This window comes from Agelaius tricolor, unplaced genomic scaffold (assembly GCF_023055355.1).
Source record: "Agelaius tricolor isolate 1412-34295 unplaced genomic scaffold, bAgeTri1.0.p SCAF_3, whole genome shotgun sequence".
Classification (NCBI taxonomy): domain Eukaryota; kingdom Metazoa; phylum Chordata; class Aves; order Passeriformes; family Icteridae; genus Agelaius; species Agelaius tricolor.
The window spans coordinates 54,303,005-54,320,870 of NW_027269263.1; the positions used below are offsets into that span (position 1 = coordinate 54,303,005).

The window sequence follows — 17,866 nt, forward strand, 5'->3', positions numbered from 1 at the left end:
AAAAAATGATCAACATCATTTATAAGGGCACCCTGGATGCTAAAAGCAGCTTGTTCTCAGCCATGCTCACGCTACCCCAAAGACCACTGTACAGGTCAGTTTGTGTCACTGTAATACAATGTACATTAGTCTGACTGAATTACAAGGAACAACTTAGAATCACAGAATCATTTAGGTGGGAAAAGACCTTTATGATCATCATTGCATTTGACCATTAACCCAGCATTGCTAAATCCACCAAAACCCATGCCCCTAAATGATTTTCTCTGCAGAGCCTTCCCGCCCACCATCAGGTCAACACTCCTGTCCAAGCTGGTGTCATCTGCAAAGTGACATGGAGCACTCCATGCTGCTGTCCAGATCATTGATAAAGATACTGAACAGGACAGGCCCCAGTACGGAGCCCTGGGGAACACCACTTGTGACCAGGTGGGTGTAGCTCCATCCCCATCACTCTCTGGGCCTGGCCATCAGCCAGTTTTCTACCCAGCAAAGGCACTCCTGTCCAAGCCATGATCAGCCACTTTCTTAGGACAATGCTGTGGGAAACAGCACCAAAGGCTTTACTACAGCCCAGGTAGACAGAATCCAGAGCCTTTCCCTCCCTTGCTCTGCTTCACCAGCTAGATTGGAGCCAGGCTGGATCTCCTGGCTGTGTCTCTGCAGGACTCTACCCATTGCTAGCACTTTGCTGCTTACTCTTGCTAAGCCAGGCAGCCCAGCAGATGACCCCCTGAAGAGTCTGTGTGCCACCTCTGCAGCCTCTGGTCTGGCTGTCACTGCAGGGGAGACTGAGCTGTGCTGGGAGAGGCCCACACACAGGCACACCCAGCCAGCAAGAACAAGAGCAGCTCTTCCTCAGCTCCCTTAAGCCCTCATGTGTCCTTTTCACTACTTGGGCAAACTAGCCAGGGAACACAAGGAAACAGGAGAGGGCTGCTGCAAGGCCACCAAGGTGCCTGTTGCACCACATCAGTTTTGTGTTTCCTGATGAGAAGAAGGATGATCCCTCCTGCACAGAGAGCCTCAGAAGCTCTCACTCTCTTTTGCAGTAGAACTCACAACTTTTCAAGTCTTTCTTCAAGAGAGCCTCAGACTTGCTGTCCCAGTTTGGCTTGTGACCTATCCCAAACACACTTGCTATGTGAAGTAATTACACAACTATCACTGGATTTCCTTAAGCTCCAGCAGCACATCCAAAGCAGCAGATGAAGGAAGTGGAAGGGCACACCCAAGGCACTGGAAGAGCTCATGGACTCAAGTGCTGCTTCCACCTGCTCTGCTGCAGCAGCCTGCACCAAGCCCATAGGGAAGATTAGGACTTGAAAGACTGGAAATCACTGGTGACAACAACACTCTGGAGAGCTCTGAGTCGGGCTCCTTGGACAACAGGGATCTAGATTTTGTGGCTAACCTAGTGGAAGCTAGGAACCACCCAAAATTTAACTTTAATACTATTTTTTAAAAGGCATTCTGAAGGCAATGCATGTACACCACGGACAACAAATCACAAATATTCTCCCAAATGAAACCAGAACAAACACAACAAATAAAATATTGCTAAGTACTTACTTAATCTTCTCATATTTTCAGTCAACCTGAAAAATAACAGATAAAAGCAATTTGTTAAATAGACAACTAGTGCACACTTGTGTAGATTTTATCCTTGAAATACTCTTCACACTTAGAAACTATAAGCCTTTATTCTTGCCTACTCTTTATTATTTCTTGTTACAAAATGTGTTTCTACTAATACAATCTACCTTGCATCAGACCAAAAACTGAAGTTTAAAAGATCTCCAGCCTAACTAAGACTTTGTTCACTGTTTCTGGGAGGCATATGACAAAACCTGGTAAATAATACAAATCTTAATTTATTTCAGACAGTAGATAAACTTAAAATCTCACGTTTTGTCCAAAGTAGTCAAAAAACTTTTGAGGTAGTTCTGTACTTTTATTTGTTATTGAAACACTTGCTCAAACCATACAAATGTTGGTTAAAAAGAAAAAAAAAAGTGAGAAGAAAAGTAACTTGTAAAGGCACCAAGAATTTCTCAAAATGACATTAGGGATTTACCTTCTAGCACTAAGTGGCTCTTCTGTTTCCACTGTATTCTCTTCTGGCTGAAATCTGAAGTCCTCAACATACTCCCCAAATTTATCACAAAACCACTTATGGAGTCTTGAGGAGACTGTGTGACAGCTCTTATCTATAAAAAAGAAGCACTAAGTATCAGGATAATGCTAGAAGACACCTTTATCCAATGCCAGCCCGTTCCCACACACGGTGCTTTGTTGGGAAGCACACTTTGCTCAGCTTCCCCATCCCTCACCAACACTCTCTGTGGAAACTTGCAATTTACTTCTGCCATTGCACAGGAACCCAACTGCATTAAATTGGTAAAATAACACTAAAAGTGATTCCTGCATTGCTCTTGGGACAGTACATGAAAGCATCTTATTACCCAAAGTACGAAAAGTAAAACATCCTAACAAACAGTAATTTTTAGCAAACACAGTAAAAACATTTTCTGGTTAAGAGACTTCTGTAAACCAAAGCCCAACGTAAATCTCAGTGCTCCCTGTTGTGCTGAAGGGTCACCTTGGGAAAAGCAACTGCAAAGCAAAACACTCCTGAGCAAAGAGCTGGACAGCCACCCTGCAGCCACAGGGATTTGACAGAAAAGGGAGATGGAAACATAATCAAGATTCTGCTAGAGCCATTTTTACTTCCACTTTCCAACCACTGATAGTTCATAAAGATTTTGTGTGTGTGTGTCTTCATAGAGCTATACAAAAAAACCACACAGTTTCTTTTTCTCTAAAGTCAGCCTTCAGAAATTATGCTGAATATACCACTTTCTATATATGGAATATACAGTCATAATACTACCTGGGAAGTCTTACACAGCAAAATAATGAAGTGAAGCACACTTTCTGTGTGTCAGTTTCAGTGGAAAAATAACATAATATAGGGGTACATGGCAAGAAAATCAGGCTAAAAGCCTTAAGGCGCTGCAAGTGAGAATGAAAGAATCACCTCTAACTCACAAAATTGTGGTCTAGAAGGAACAGACAGACCATTTGGAAACACAGCTCAATACAGCAATGTCACCAAGAGGATACTGGTCATAACCATGACCAAATTTAGTACAGAATTCCATTAAATTAATATATGACTAAACAGAGGCATGGAAGATTCATCAGCCAATTACAACATCCAAAAAGATGCATTTAAGCTCATGAGAAAAAGCCACTGGTGCTCAGAAAATAGAATCAAACCATTTATTTATGATTTACAATGAAATCTAGAAAAAATAAGGAATCTAGTGACTGTTTACAGCTGGGACAACACTTCTATTTGAGAATAAAAATATGAAGTAGCTTCCCACATGCTAATACTTCAGAAAATACTGAGAAAGAGATTTTGACAAGAGGAAAAAAATGTCAGGTTGTAGCTCACATAACAGAAAGCAGTGACACTAGGGAAGTACAGGAGGGGAAATTTCAGATTTAGTCCACAGATTTAAAACCCTAAATCTCAATCACAAGCGGTAGGAAGGGAAGTAAAAGTGTACTGAAAGATTAAGAATTTAACTGTTGCCTTACTTCTTTCATACATCAGTAGTACATGATTGAATTCATAATTAGCATCAGCTTGAGAAATGGCAGTGTAGGTGTCCAGCAAATTAATAACTCTTAGTCTTACTCCTTCACTAGAATATCTCTTCTTTTAGATGAAGGAAGTAGTAATATGATTAAGGGCATAACAGACCTTCTGCAATTGAGAACAAAACAGAACATTTTTTCTATATATTACATATTTTCTGCTAAGTCAAGGATCAGCAAGGCATGCCAGAATGATGAAGTGAGCCAATAGGTTTCATTACATACCTAAAGGCCTTACAATACACAATAAATTCCTTGCTCAGGTATGCTAGGTCAACTACAAAAAGTAAATGCAGAATTATGTACAGAGAGAGAAGTTGCTTGAATTGTCATTTATAATCAGCTTCTTAAGAAGCAAGATTTGATCTTCTCAGGATCTAAAAAAAAAAAAAAAGAAAAAAATCCAACTGAACTAAAGTGCTGTTAGAGATCTGACCAGGCTCACCTGTTCCATTGGCTTGTGCCTGTGGCTTTGCAGGTTGCTGAGCTGCAGGCACCTCTTCTGCCCTACAAAGAAAACAGAAACAATGTGAAATGTTACAGAGGAAGAATTTATTCCCTTTTAGGTAAAGGAAACACCAGAGCCTCCGTGGTTTCCATAGCTGAGATTATACAATCATGACAAAAGAAAACCCAGCTTACACCCTTTCACAAAACTCAAAATATTCACTGCACTTAGGATCTTGGGAAATAGCACCCACTGTGAGGTGGGGTTTAGCCATTCCTGTCACCAACAGCTCCATTTCACCTTACAACAGCTCCATTTCATCTTACAACTGCTCAACAATGTAGTATTAAATTTCTTGCATTATTTATGCCTTTGTGTGGTATATTCATTGCAATGCCTGCCAGGAAAATTCTTCAGAGCCATGACTTTTCCCACAGCAAGAAATTAAAAGGGATTCTATATCACAAGTTGATAACCATAGCAGCAGAACAAAACCACAATTTAACACACAAATCTTGAATACTGCCATCGCTACTAGGGTCAAACAACTTCACAAGAGGAACAGGTGTTAAGAATGATTTAAAATGTTATGTTGTAAACTCTCAAAATACACAGATCACAACCAATTTGAAAAATAACATGAGAAATCAAATAGCCTGAAAAATTGCAACAAAAATGTTCTAAATATATGTCAAGAAGCTGGCATCATTGGTCTCACCTTTCAAAATGACTCAAGAATATTCTCATCCATTAAAAGTGAACAGATTTTTTAAAACACAAATGCTTTTGGCATTCTGTACATGTGCAAGGCTTCAAATTACATTTGTACACAGCCTCCAACTGCCAACCTGTGTTGAGAATACTTCAGGCTTCAGTCCCAAAGTCTTCATTCATCTATGCAGATATCATACAGTAAGATTTTTCTAAGGAAGCAGGAGCTTTGACAACTTAACACCAGCCACAGCAAGCTTTGGCAGGGAGTTGTATGATTGAGAAGATTACTTCTTGAAATAAAAGTGTCAGTTGTGCAATTTCATGATCACTCATTTATCAGGCAATGTAAGCATTTTTAAATGTTCCTTTCATCTTTTGCTCCTCAGAAAGAAAATCAAGTGAAACATGGTCAGCAAATGAAGAGCAAGGAGAGGGATCCCACAGCACTGGGCAGATTGCAGCAATACAGATGGACACACAGTTCTCTCTCCTGTTGTTCCTCTAGAAAGGATGTTAGGAAAAGATGTCACTGTACTGCCTGCACATGGAAAAGGTCATTACTACTGTGTGCTGCTCAACATTACCATACATCAATGAACATGATGGATAAACTACAGAACTTGTTACATCCCTTCCTTCCTTAGCATTCCTGATCCTTAATGAGCTTTCCACATCCTTGTTCATTTCTTAAAAGAACATTTAGAAGTAGTTTACTGATTTATGAATTACAGCTAAACATTTATTGGTGTTAATTAGCTGAATTCAATGTTTTTGGCTTTGAAAGACACTTGCTTTCATGATTCGTCAGGCCTTTCCCCATGGCTTCTGTATTTGCAGCAGAAAGTCCTTTTGAAAGTCACCTGAAATGTCATCAGTTTATTTTCTTTAGCTAAACTTTAACTTTGGTTCCTGTGCCATTTTGCCCCAAAATATATAATATATATTTATATTAACCTGTTATATAAGTCACAGGTTCCTCATCTAAAAACTCCTCCTATCCTTGCTTCTTCTCCCATATCCTTGCATCTCCTCCATTTCCAGCTCTCAAAAGACAGAGCAACAAACATGATCAAATTTGCACCAACTCTTACACAGTGGTATCTTGTTTTCCTCTACCAGCCACACATCAGATGGTTACACCACATATTGAGCATTTCAGCTGAAATCTGTCATTCAGGCTGTGTTTCACTGAAGCTGAAGCCACATTTAGGTGGAAAGGAGGTGGTCATCAGTTACTCAGCCCATTCCAGCTGTGTGGAGGCACTGACTAGGGTGGTGTCACACCAGAGCCAAGATGAGATCCCACCACTGTCAGCTGTCAGAGTCTTCAGGCTGGGTCTTCCTTTTGACATGCTGGGATGTGTTTTCAAAAGCAGCACAGCAACATTACTCCCCACATTTCTTGGGCAAAAAATCAAGAAAATCTCACCAAGAAGTAGCTCTGTACAGCAGCCTTACTGGGCTCCATCAGGAGCACATGACAGCTGGCTTTGGCCCTTCTTGGTGCTTTAGTTTCATTTTTCTGGCAATGTCTTACTTGCCATCTGCCTGTTACTTCTTCCCCATGAAGAACCTGACCTTTACGAATCATCAGGTTAATGACAGCTCATTACTGCACCTGTGAATCAGGTTATAATTAGCCACTTCAGACAGATCTGTGACAGGAAGCTCAGAATTCATTGTTTGGGCTTGCACACCTACTGGGAAGTTCAATTGTAAAACCAGGTCATGTTGAACCATCCAGTTCATCAAGACCACTGACAGAGGGAAGAAATTATCTTTCCAGGTTTCTGAACCACTCTTCATGCCAGAGATAATATAAAAGGCTGAAAAACACAAAGAGTCCCCAGAACAGCACTGTGTTCCTATGTGGGCTTCCTAACCACAGCCTGAACCTAAGAAAACAAGCTGCATTAAAATTCCTCTTGGACACACTTTCCACCCAGAAAAAGGGTGTAACTGGTAACACCAACACATCCCCAACATGAAGCTAGGTCATCTCTATGCAACTAGAGATTGCAGCCATTTAAAGCACAGGCTGTTTGAAACAGATAAGAGCAAGCTCAGACAGTGAAGGAGACAAACACAAACTGTCTTTTTTGTTTATTTTAATATACTGAGGTCAGGGAAGCATCAATATTAATGAATATTAGAGCTGTTCATGACCAGGTCACATGTACCTCTCAAAAGCAGCTAGCACACTCTGATGCAGTGTCCATTCAGAGCTGCCCCACAGAACAGCACCCAAGTGCTATTTAATTATTTAGTTGCAAGCATAACACAAAAGTTAAGGGAACCTTGACACTGAAGACCATTTCCCTAAAATAAACATTTTTGTTTATGCATATTAGGCCCTGAATACAGCTGCAAGTTGAGATGTCTGTGAATTAACAGACTCCCCAAAAAACAGGATGCAGACCAGAATGGCTGGACACAAGAGGTGCAATCACTGCCATGATGTTCTCAGACATATTCAAAGCAATTTTCCCACAGGCTAACTCCAAGTTCACAAGCAACCCACCACCAGTTTTTCAACCACTGTTGTAGAAGACACTCAAGGCTGTTAACACTTTTCCTACTGCTAAAAGCAACCTGAATATGTGTGTACTTCCATCAAAAGCACATTCCAACCTCATAAATGCAAAAATAAGCAGGTATTTTCTTAGCCTAGTTTAAAAACATATCTTTCAGGTATGCATGGCTTCTTACCCTGAAGAGCTGTTAAAAAACCAAGTTAAATAACTTTCATATTTTCCATCTCCTTTCCATTAAAACACACCAAACATTTCAGAAGTCCTTGCTATTCTCATCTACAATGAAGGAATAGTGATTTATGCAGAAGCATTGTCTATTTGGTCCTTGTAAAAATAGTTCACAATGGTACTAATAACAAGGTGTGCTGCATAAGTCACAAGCTCCTGGTAAGTGGTGTTGCAAAACTTTTTGTTATTTTTCTTTTCTGCATGACTGTAGCTCACAATTTGGAAAATATGGCAGTTACAGCTCACACAAACTATTCCAGATTATTTATGCATCATTCTGCTCACAATATGTCATAAGCTTCAGCTGCCATACCAAATGCTGGGATATTCTGAACTGTATCTGTGGAAACCTTCAGCTGAGGCCACTGTATCTCTGAATAATCAGATATACAAACAATAAACACCATGACAAACAAAAGCACCAAAAATCCTCTTCTTCCACTCTACCCTCTTCCCTGTGCACAACTGTGACCTCAATGAAGGAAGCCCATGTTCTTCACTAGAAAACAAGAATTTAGATTTTGAACTTGTTTTCTCCTTGCCAAACATTTTTCATCATGTTTTATATTGATACATGTATTATCTGCCTCACAAATACTTTTGAATACTGCAACTTTTAAAATAATTTCTTTCTTATACCAGAGCACAGTTTGATTTTCATTAGTATTAGTTTACTTCTGCAAACAAAAAGAACAGTACATGAAAACCCCAGCCTTCAACTAAGTACCACAAGGCTGCTCCCTCCCCTACCAGGGGACATATGAATCTCTATTTTAAAACTGCTAACAATAACCTTAGAAGCAGGGTGAATTTGACATAACCACACAGAACTTGCTGCAGCCACTTTGCTTAATAATTAAATTTCCATCAGGCCATATTTATTTATTAATAAATATTACTTTGCTTAATAAAATTAAATTTCCATCAGCCCATATTTAATTTCCAATTAAATATGGGCTATTACATATTTGACTATGTAAGCCAAAATTTCCTCTGTAGTCCTAATAAAAGTATTTTTAAATGTCTACAATGAGGTGCAAAATATAGTAAGCAGTGAAGAATTTCACACAATGAAGCACAAGTTAAGCAAAAATCATGGACAAACAAATTGTTCTCCTCTTGGGTAGGAACCAAAAAAATTTCAAAGTCTTATTTTGTTGTCACCTTATGCACCCTATCACAAAGAGGTTGAAATAGTAGTAAGACCAGTTAGAGAAACACTTCAGTAGAGAGGATAATTGGCTGAATGTAATCCCCAAGTGCAATACCCAAGCTGACAGGACTAATGCAATCCTTAGGGTATCTAAATAGCACTCAGGGAGCCATGTCATCCTACCTTAATTTAGCACTGTCACTCCTGCTAGAGGTTTGCTGTTGTTCACCACCCAACAAGGTACAGATGTCGACACAAATATTGATAAACAAAGACTGTCCATCTCTTTTCTCTGTAAAACCTGTGCTGATAAGCTGCAGTGGGCCAGATGAGACTCTGAGTCAGCCTTATTATTGTGAAACAGAGCAGGATGATGAGTACCACTGTGCAGAACCAGAGAGCTCCTCATCCTCCTCCAGGACTCACAGCCACAAGGAGATCCCTGTCCCCCTTCTCTGAGCATGACCTGAAGTCCAGGCACAGCCACCCTCGGGACAAAGCTGTGCCAGCTCTACAGACAAGCATGAGGAATTTGCATCTCAAGCAACTTCTTCAAGGCAGCAAGGCACAGGTGAGAAATTACCCTTGCCTGAAGCATCAGCTTCATCTACCAAGAGCAGGGAACAAGGCTCAGTGCTTTGCACAGCTGTCACTGTGCCAAGTGATCCTCTCAGCACACAGCAGGCTCAAGCTTCTCCTCCTCAGCTGTCCACTCCAACAGGCAATACCAGTCCAGACACACAGCCAGACCAACCAGCACAGGCAAGAAAATTGCACTCTCACATCCCAGCTGTAAGAGCAACTTTAAAATGTCACTCAAAAGAAGTCCAGATCAGGGCCACCTTCCCACTGCACAGTTGTGGTGCTGGCTTGGGAACCAGACTCTTCCACAAGGACCTTCAAGAGCCCCTTCTAAGCTGACATGGCAGGACAGGTCAAAGACTTCACATAGACCAACCCTGCACAGAACCAGTGATTTTGGAAAACCATCACTGTGAAATATCACCTGAAAAAATCCCACTGTAGTGGGTACTGAGAATAAGAGGGAAGGCCTAATCTATCTTTTATCTAAAGCCTTGGTGCACCAACACTCTGAATACTGCTCAAACTCTTAAAATGGTTAAAAGAATGGCAACCGAATTGATGAAGGGAATGCAGAACTCTTAAAGAGATAGTGGAAAAGCTGGAACACTTTAGTCTGGAGAGAATGTAAGAGAAGAAAGGGCTCATTAAGAATGGCAAATAAACTGAATGCTAAACAGTAATTCACCATTTCTTACAATTCTGTAACTTTGGGGCACTTCTTGAAACCACTATAAAATCTGTTAAAAAGGAAAGCAAATAAAATGCTTCTTTAGAGTTAAGAGGGGACTTCTGTAATGCATTGTCTCCACAGTTTCCAGAAGAAGACAGCTCCAGCAATTAATAGTGTTAAATAAATTCACGGATAACAGGTCTGCCAAGAGAGACTGAAGTGAGAGACAGCAATGTACCTTCTGATACCCTTAAATAAAGTATATATGTATGCTTACAATGAGTGGTTGAGGGAACAGGGGCTGTTTAGCCTGGAGAAAAGGAGGCTCAGGGGAGATCTCCCTGCTGTCCACAACTGCCTGAAAGGAGGCTGTAGCCAGGTGGGGGTCAGCCTCTTCTCTCAGGTCACAAGCTATAGGACAAAAAGAAATGACCTCGAGTTGCACCGGGGAGTTTTAGACTTGGTATTAGGAAAAATTCCTTCACCAAAAGGGGTCTCAAGCACTGGAACAGGCTACCAAGGGATGTGGTTGAGTCACCATCCCTGAGGATTTTAAGACATGTAGATGTGGCTCTGAACTGCATGGTTTAGTGGTGGCCTCAGCAGGGCTGGGTTAATGGTTGGACTTGATGGTCCTAAAGGTCTTTTCCAAACTAAATAATTCTATGATTCCATGGAAGCAGGAGGTAGACAGAGAACAGAAAGAAAGTAGGCCCAAATGTTTCCTATAAATAGCTCCTACTTTCACTGCTACCAGTGGATATGGACTGGCCTGAGAGGGAAGGTATTTTTATACCTGAGTACAGAATGAAGTGGGAGGTTGGGAAGAATTTGCATGGCACTGGGAAATCACATATCCAAGCAAAACATTTTGCCTGTCTGCTCTTGCTTGTCACCTCCCAGTAAGTGGCAGTGCTTAGCACGTGATCACCAACTCTGCCTGCACTGTGTCCTGATGACAGCACTGGGTGGGGAGCCACAGATGCTGCTGCTCAGCCCAGTGATCTCAGCTCCTGCTGGGGAAGGTACAACAGGCACAAGGGGTCCAGAACAACCAGCCCCAAGCAACTGCTGTGCTCTGAAGATCTGCTAAGCAGAGTAAGGAGAGACTGCATCAAATGAGATGCTTTGCATCATCAAGATGGATGCCCCTGAGGCTGAAAGGAGCGTGGGGAGGTGTTTCCATCTGTCACTGCAGTGGCAAGAAAGGCTCAAAGTCCAGTTACTCACATGCATTTAGGGCTTTGCTGTGGTGCTGGACATCCTTGCTGCTGCTAGAGTAAGAGTAACAAGGATTGGGCAGTCTGCAGAAGACACAGGTTTTGAGAAGGATAAGCATATGCAATGGCATGGCAAAGGCTCTGGCATTCAGTAGCTTCAGGAAGGAAAGATCCCAGAGGGAGAGCATCAGAAGAGGTGAAATGAAAAATATCTCAACTAGAAAGTGTCATGGCACTGCTATAGCTACAGCAGCACTTATGGCCAAGTAACTTACATGTACAACATGGATGTTAATGATGTCATTTTACAGGACAACATAGACAGCTGCTCTCTCTGTGACCAGTAATTTAATTTAAGAGCACCTGGGCTGGAAACATTTGCTTTTACCAGCACTTCCCAGAGACAGACAGAGATCTCAAGTGGCTTTCAGCTCTACAGTGAAGATGTTTCTCTTACCTTGCTTTAAGTACTTCATTGACTCTTTGTTCTAGTTCTAATCTCCTCTGCCGTTCCTTTTCTAGCTCCTGCCTTAATGTTTCAGCGTTTGTTTCTTCTCTCAGCTTCCTGAGCTCCTCCTCTGTTAATTAAAGAAGAAGAAGAAGAAGAAGATAAAGATTTAGTTACCCTGAAGTATTTCTATAAGAAATTTTAAAATCTAATTATGACAGATTTGGCGTGGGGATTTCTTTAGCTATGATATATATATATACCAAATATATATACCATATATATACCAAATATGTTCACCAGAAAAAGAAAAAAACAAGTATTCAAGGGATAGACAGATTTCATAAAAAGCACACAGCTGTATCAAGTACAAAATGTTTCATTACTGTTGTTAAGCCAGGAGGAAAACAGCTCCGAAGTTTTCTTTTCAAGATGCAAAATAAGCCCTTGGTACAAGATATCAGCTATCTTTACTTAAACATGACATACTCTTCATTCCCCAAAGAAATAATCAGCAGGAAAGGCTGTCTACTGCTAAATCCACTGGTCATAAAAAAAAAAAAAAAAAAAAAAAAAAAAAAAAAAAAAAAAAAAAAAAAAGTATCTGTTTTCTTCCCTCGTGTCTATGGGTGGGAAAACACAAAATCATACACTGAAAAGAAGTTATATGATGCCATATAAACCCATGCCCATCAATTTCTGGCACTAAGTCATACGGTGCCTCTATGAGCCTCAGAACCTTAAAATTTTAAGCAAGGGTTGTGAAACAAGAAACTAAGTTTAAATTTTTACACTTTTCCAAGGTTATTGGAAAAGTGTAAAAGCTACTAACTTCCATGTAATAATTATATATATAAATATACTCACATATTTACTTATACAAACACATAAACATTCTCACAACATTTTTCACAAGAAGTTAGTATCAAGTATGTATAAGGCTTTTTTGTGGCTAATTAGCCTTGCTTTTTGTCACTGGCAGTGTTCTTGCTCATGACCTTAATTTTACTCTAGAGCTAAAATGGAGTCACTATTACTGACAGCTTTTCCAGATAGGCATACATGAGATCATGGCAAAAATAAGATTGGGAGTCTCTCTCTCTTTTTTTTATCCTTTTAAAACCAAAATTTACTTTACTTTTTTTTTTTTTTTCTGGTATGGTTTTTGAGCACAATCACAACAATCAATAGCAGAACAGCAGGTGTATTTCAAGTTTACAGCAAACCAGAACAGAAACTACTTTCTATTTCTACTACCATTACAAGCACAATGGGTTCAGGCTTTTTACATTGTTTTACAAGACTGGAATACCATTTTATACCCTCCAGAGGGTTGTTACACAATGTCTTTTGTTTCTTCTCACATACTGCCTTCTAAATCTTTGATAATCAGAGAATTTTGGTATCTGAGCCTCACTGACTCCAAGCACCATGGCTCTTGAGAGGGTCTGAAGCCATAGTGCAAATGTCCAGAGGAGCTGGTGCACTCTCCGTGCCCTGCAGCAGGCCCTGTGCAGGGTGTCCAGTCCCTCCATCTGCTGACTGTCCTGCAGCAGAGCAGGAGCTTCAGAGCACAGAATTAGGAGAGATGGGAAGAAGATGCATGAATCAAGGGGACAACACTATGGCTTCCACAACTGAACTCCACCCCAAAGACAGGAGCACTGTTACCCATCTCCCCCGAGAGATGGTGACCCTGGGAAGAGGAGCTGGAGCACAGAAATCACCACCTTATCCCCAGCAACTGAAACTGAGAACCCCCAGGGGTGGGGCAGGGAAATGTCACTGGTGCAGAGGTATTGTCTCTCCTGTCCAGATATGGATATAAGGGCAGACTTCTACATGGGGCTGCTCCTAATGACATATCCACAAGGAATTTTAAATTCAACAAGAAAACTAAAATTTATAATTAATTTACCCTACTTTCAAGGGCTTGCCTTGTTCCAGAACAAGAGCCTGCACACAGCTGAGGGGAAACATCTGTTGCACTTCAAATGCACTGGAGCTTGTGCAATATCATGAAGATATCACAGAAAGTTCCAAAGCTTGCTAGAGACACTATCTTCTCAAGACCATTAAAGGGAAAAAATTCTTCATTACGCATTTTTTGTTTGATTAAAGAGGAAGTGACTATGCATTTTGTGTACATAAAAAACCACACAAATTATAAATTAACCTCAGTGTCCTTGAAAGTCAGATTTTCCAGCTTCCTTAATTCCAGCTGTTCTGATTGTGCTACATCTTGTACTACTAAAACCAAAACAAAACCTCCAGAAATTTTACCTCTTGTCCTCCAAAAAGGACAAGCAGTGCCAAGTATTCTATATGGAAAGAGGCAGAGTTAAAGGGTGCACAGTGAAAGAGGCAGAACTCCTATAAAACAAACAAACAAAAAAATAGAACATCCAATCCTTAAGGACTGTCATAGCTTCACATTTCAGAGCATTTCCTAACTTTCCCATACATGACTGCAATCTAAATCCACCTCATCAAGCCCTTAAAGCAGTATTTGTTGCTACTTTGGCAGCAGCGTGGTCTGGCACTGTAAAACCTTCGTGTTCAGTTAGTTAAATACTCCTGAGTCTGCTAAGCAACAGAGGCCACAGAGAAGGGAAGGGGGGGGAAGCTCTTCCTTGCTCTCTGCCCTGAAATAATCTACCATTTGGCCAAGCTCATCTACACTTTCAAAGCAAATTTCTCTGTCCCTGAAGAGCCCTCCTGCAGAATGACTGAAGCTGGCTACCAAGAGCAGAGGTCATGGACCCCTGAGAAGAATACACAAGAATATTTCACCATGGTATCTGTCTACTGAGTTTTACAGATGAGTACCATCCATGATGATGAGAATAGAGGGCTCCTTGGATTTCATCTGCAGTCAGTCAAAATTCAAACATCCTCTCCCCTCTGCACACACACAAAATGATAAAACATGAAACATCAAGCTTCAAGGTTCCAGATTAATCAGTTTCCATAATTTCCTTCCCAGGCACATCCATCATGGCTCACTATCTCCTCCAGAGCAAGAAACATTAAAATATTGCTGGAGGCTCAGTGCATGTCTTAGCTGGACACTCAGGTGAAGTGAGCAGCCATGAAGGTGACCTGGTTAGAGGGGGGAAATTACTAAAAGAAGAAAGTGTCTGCTGAAATACTGACAGAAAAAATGCTGGTATGCCTGGGAACCACACCTGGGAACCAGAAGCACAGTTGAAAAGTGCAGCTGGCCTCTCTGAAATGCACAGCCTGGTACCTACAAACCTGAGACACCCTGAGATAGCATTGATGAGCACAAAAACAAGGAAACACAACAGCCACTTATCATCTGAAAAGGTGAAAAGTAGTCCAAAAACAGGGAAAGCATCCTGAGGAAGTAAGACTTGGTAATTACCATTGGCTGTTTTATCTACAGGAAAAAGAAAACAGTCTAGAAAAACAATTGCACTGAGAGAACAGAAAACAACTTATATTGGCTATTCCAAGTGAAATATAGAAATTAACAGCATCTATTGGCTGCTGAAGTGGCAAAGTCCTACACTTACTTATTTCTGTCTAATATGATTTACTTTTTATCCAAAACAAAACTTCTGTCTCCAAGAACTTTGCATGCTGCACACAACCTTTCCTAAACGAGATGAACCCTTCACACAAACTTTCTAAGAAATCTTGGACCCTCACCCAGGACAACTTCCTCCAACATCTGGGATGGTCTGGCCCATTCTGACATCTGTCCAATAAACTGGATACTGGTATTAATGTAAACATTTTTATATGTGCATATAAATAATCCGTCATAATTACATTTTCTGTGGTTTTACTGGAAAGTTTGCTTAATTAGTGAAAATTTTCAGTAGCCTGTAACAGTATACACATATTTGGTTGCTGCCATACTATTGATTGCTCCCAGGAATTTGTAATAGCCCAATATATATTTTTATACACACACACATATATATATATATATTTGAGTTATAAATCATACATATTGTTGCTAGCCATTATTTTTGTCACAATATGTAATGAAGTGGAGAATTTAGAGTAAAAAACCTCCATGCCCTTGAGTCTTAGAGAAGCCTATGAACTCAGTCACAACCTCTAAATACCTACACACTGGGTAACTCTAGGTTTGGACAGCAAGTCTGACTCTGAAAAAAATGCTTTAGAAGCTCTCTAGCAAAGTCAACTTGCGTAGAAAAGCAGAACAATATCTGGATGCTACTGCTCTTTGAAAATGAGCTATAAAAGTCTGTGAGACAAGGCAACAGTGGTGTTTCAATGACAGTAATCACTACACTTCTTATTGCACTGTAAACCCTACGAGAATTGACCCCATAGTAAAGATCATCATCAGTGATGTATCTCACAGGTTACCAAAAGAACTTATCCATTTCAGTTTATCTACAGCATTTTATCCTCTGTGAAGTGTAATGGAAGTGTTGCACCTGAACTCTTAGGATTTGACAACTGAAATGGAAAGACTTAGCATTTCACAAAGCTTAGCTGATACCATTAAACTGCTACAAGACAGCAGCACCCAGTGTTTTTGTTGCATCATCTTACAACATCAGCCACTATGCCAAATGAAAAATTTCAGTTTGCTCCTCAGAATACTCACCTGTAAGAAACGTTCTGATAAAAAGCACTTTAACACCCAAGTGTTTAGTATTCAGTATTTAGTTCTGGTGTGACTGAACAGAATGTGAGTGGTGTTTAGAAAAGAAGGATGATACAGCAGGCTAGAAAGGCGTGGCAGAATGTTGGATTTCTAATTCAAAACTGCTTGTGCAGTAAAGCGGATGTTTCCCTTAATCCCAGGATTGGAGGTAGATTAGGGAGCCTCCTCATAGCTGTTTTATATAATACCATTTCTTCCTAGACCTACAGGTATGCTGCAAAATCCCCCTCTGGGACAAAGTGACCAAAAATTTATTTCAGAGCAGAGCCAGAGACTGCCAGTCACTGTTTCTAGCTGAAATTCACTGAATTCAGTCTAGTGTCAAATCTAAGGAATTTAATCTGAGTTAAAAACTAGAAACAGCAAAAAGCATGTGTGCAACCCTGTCATATTTACATGGGGAAACACCAGTACTTAACAGGACAAAAATAACCCTTCTACATCTATGTTAATCATGGTAAATCTCCTTACAACCCTTTGAACATTACTAGAGTTCAAGTATGTTATTTAATTGTTACTAAATACATTAAATCCCAACCACACACGTTCAGTCTGGATCTCACCAGTTGTGCTGATGGAGCTGGGAGCTGTCTCCAGGGCAGGCAGCTTCCACCCTTACCAGACTCCCTATTCCTACAGAAAGCTAATATGTTAACTTTGTCCCAAGGTAAACCCACTATATGACACTACTAACAAAATGTCAGGAGTCTGAAAACATCAGATATTTTTATCATCATAGACACTGAAGAGCTTTTAGTCTTCATCATTAAAACCAGCAGCAAATGGTAGTGCTGTGAAAGACATGGACCAGCTCCATCGCTTATGATAAAGCAAGGACAAACAAAGAATATTGTCTGACCAACAAGCAGTGATGGAGGAAGAACCTGCAATGGAATTCCCTAATCTGCTTTTTTCCTGCTTACACTTACTCTGGAATTTACATAACTCCTCTGAAGGCATGGTCACAATTCACAGCTACAACTAGATACAGCTTAACTGTGCATTATTTGTTACCTGTGCTGCTTCTAACCCATGATTCTCCTTCTCCAGGGCGTATGTTCTTTCCATCAGTGACTTGAGAACCATGGAGATTGCCAAAGAACTTATCATAAATCTACCCAAAAGATTTCAGATAAAACATTACCTTTTGATCCCAGACATTGTGAGATATTCTACTTCTTTGCATGCCAGATGCTTGGCAAAGTGCTTATTTAAGCCATCACTCTAGCAGCTCTACTTCATTAACTGTCCTTTCTTCCTTAAGTCAACTCTTACGTTCATGTTTGTTTCATGCTTGGATTTCTACACTTCACTTGGGAATCTTAAAGCTCACTGCTTAGGAGGATTGCTCTAAGGATTTTATGAAGAAGAACCTAAAAATGTCCTTTGTCAAAATGGATATGAGTATTCTTGTTCTCCATAGCTCTTCCAGAGATGAACAACTGGTCTGGAAGAACTCCTCTTTTTTTATTTTTTTGGGATTTTTTTTTTTCATTTGTGAACACCTTGGTTTGTCAATTTAATG

General features: G+C 40.3%; 1 protein-coding gene across 2 annotated transcripts in view; it reads right to left on the reverse strand.

Moving 5' to 3' along the window:
- Nucleotides 1–17,866, reverse strand: part of GRAMD4 (GRAM domain containing 4) — a 76,533-nt gene that overhangs the window by 18,584 nt on the left and 40,083 nt on the right. For both annotated transcript variants that reach the window (XM_071423857.1, XM_071423856.1), the window contains exons 4-7: nt 11,679–11,799; nt 4,115–4,176; nt 2,078–2,210; nt 1,573–1,598 (exon numbers count right to left, since the gene is read on the reverse strand). In XM_071423857.1, the coding sequence (XP_071279958.1) occupies nt 1,573–1,598; nt 2,078–2,210; nt 4,115–4,176; nt 11,679–11,799 (342 nt within the window). The remainder of the gene's footprint in view (nt 1–1,572; nt 1,599–2,077; nt 2,211–4,114; nt 4,177–11,678; nt 11,800–17,866) is intronic.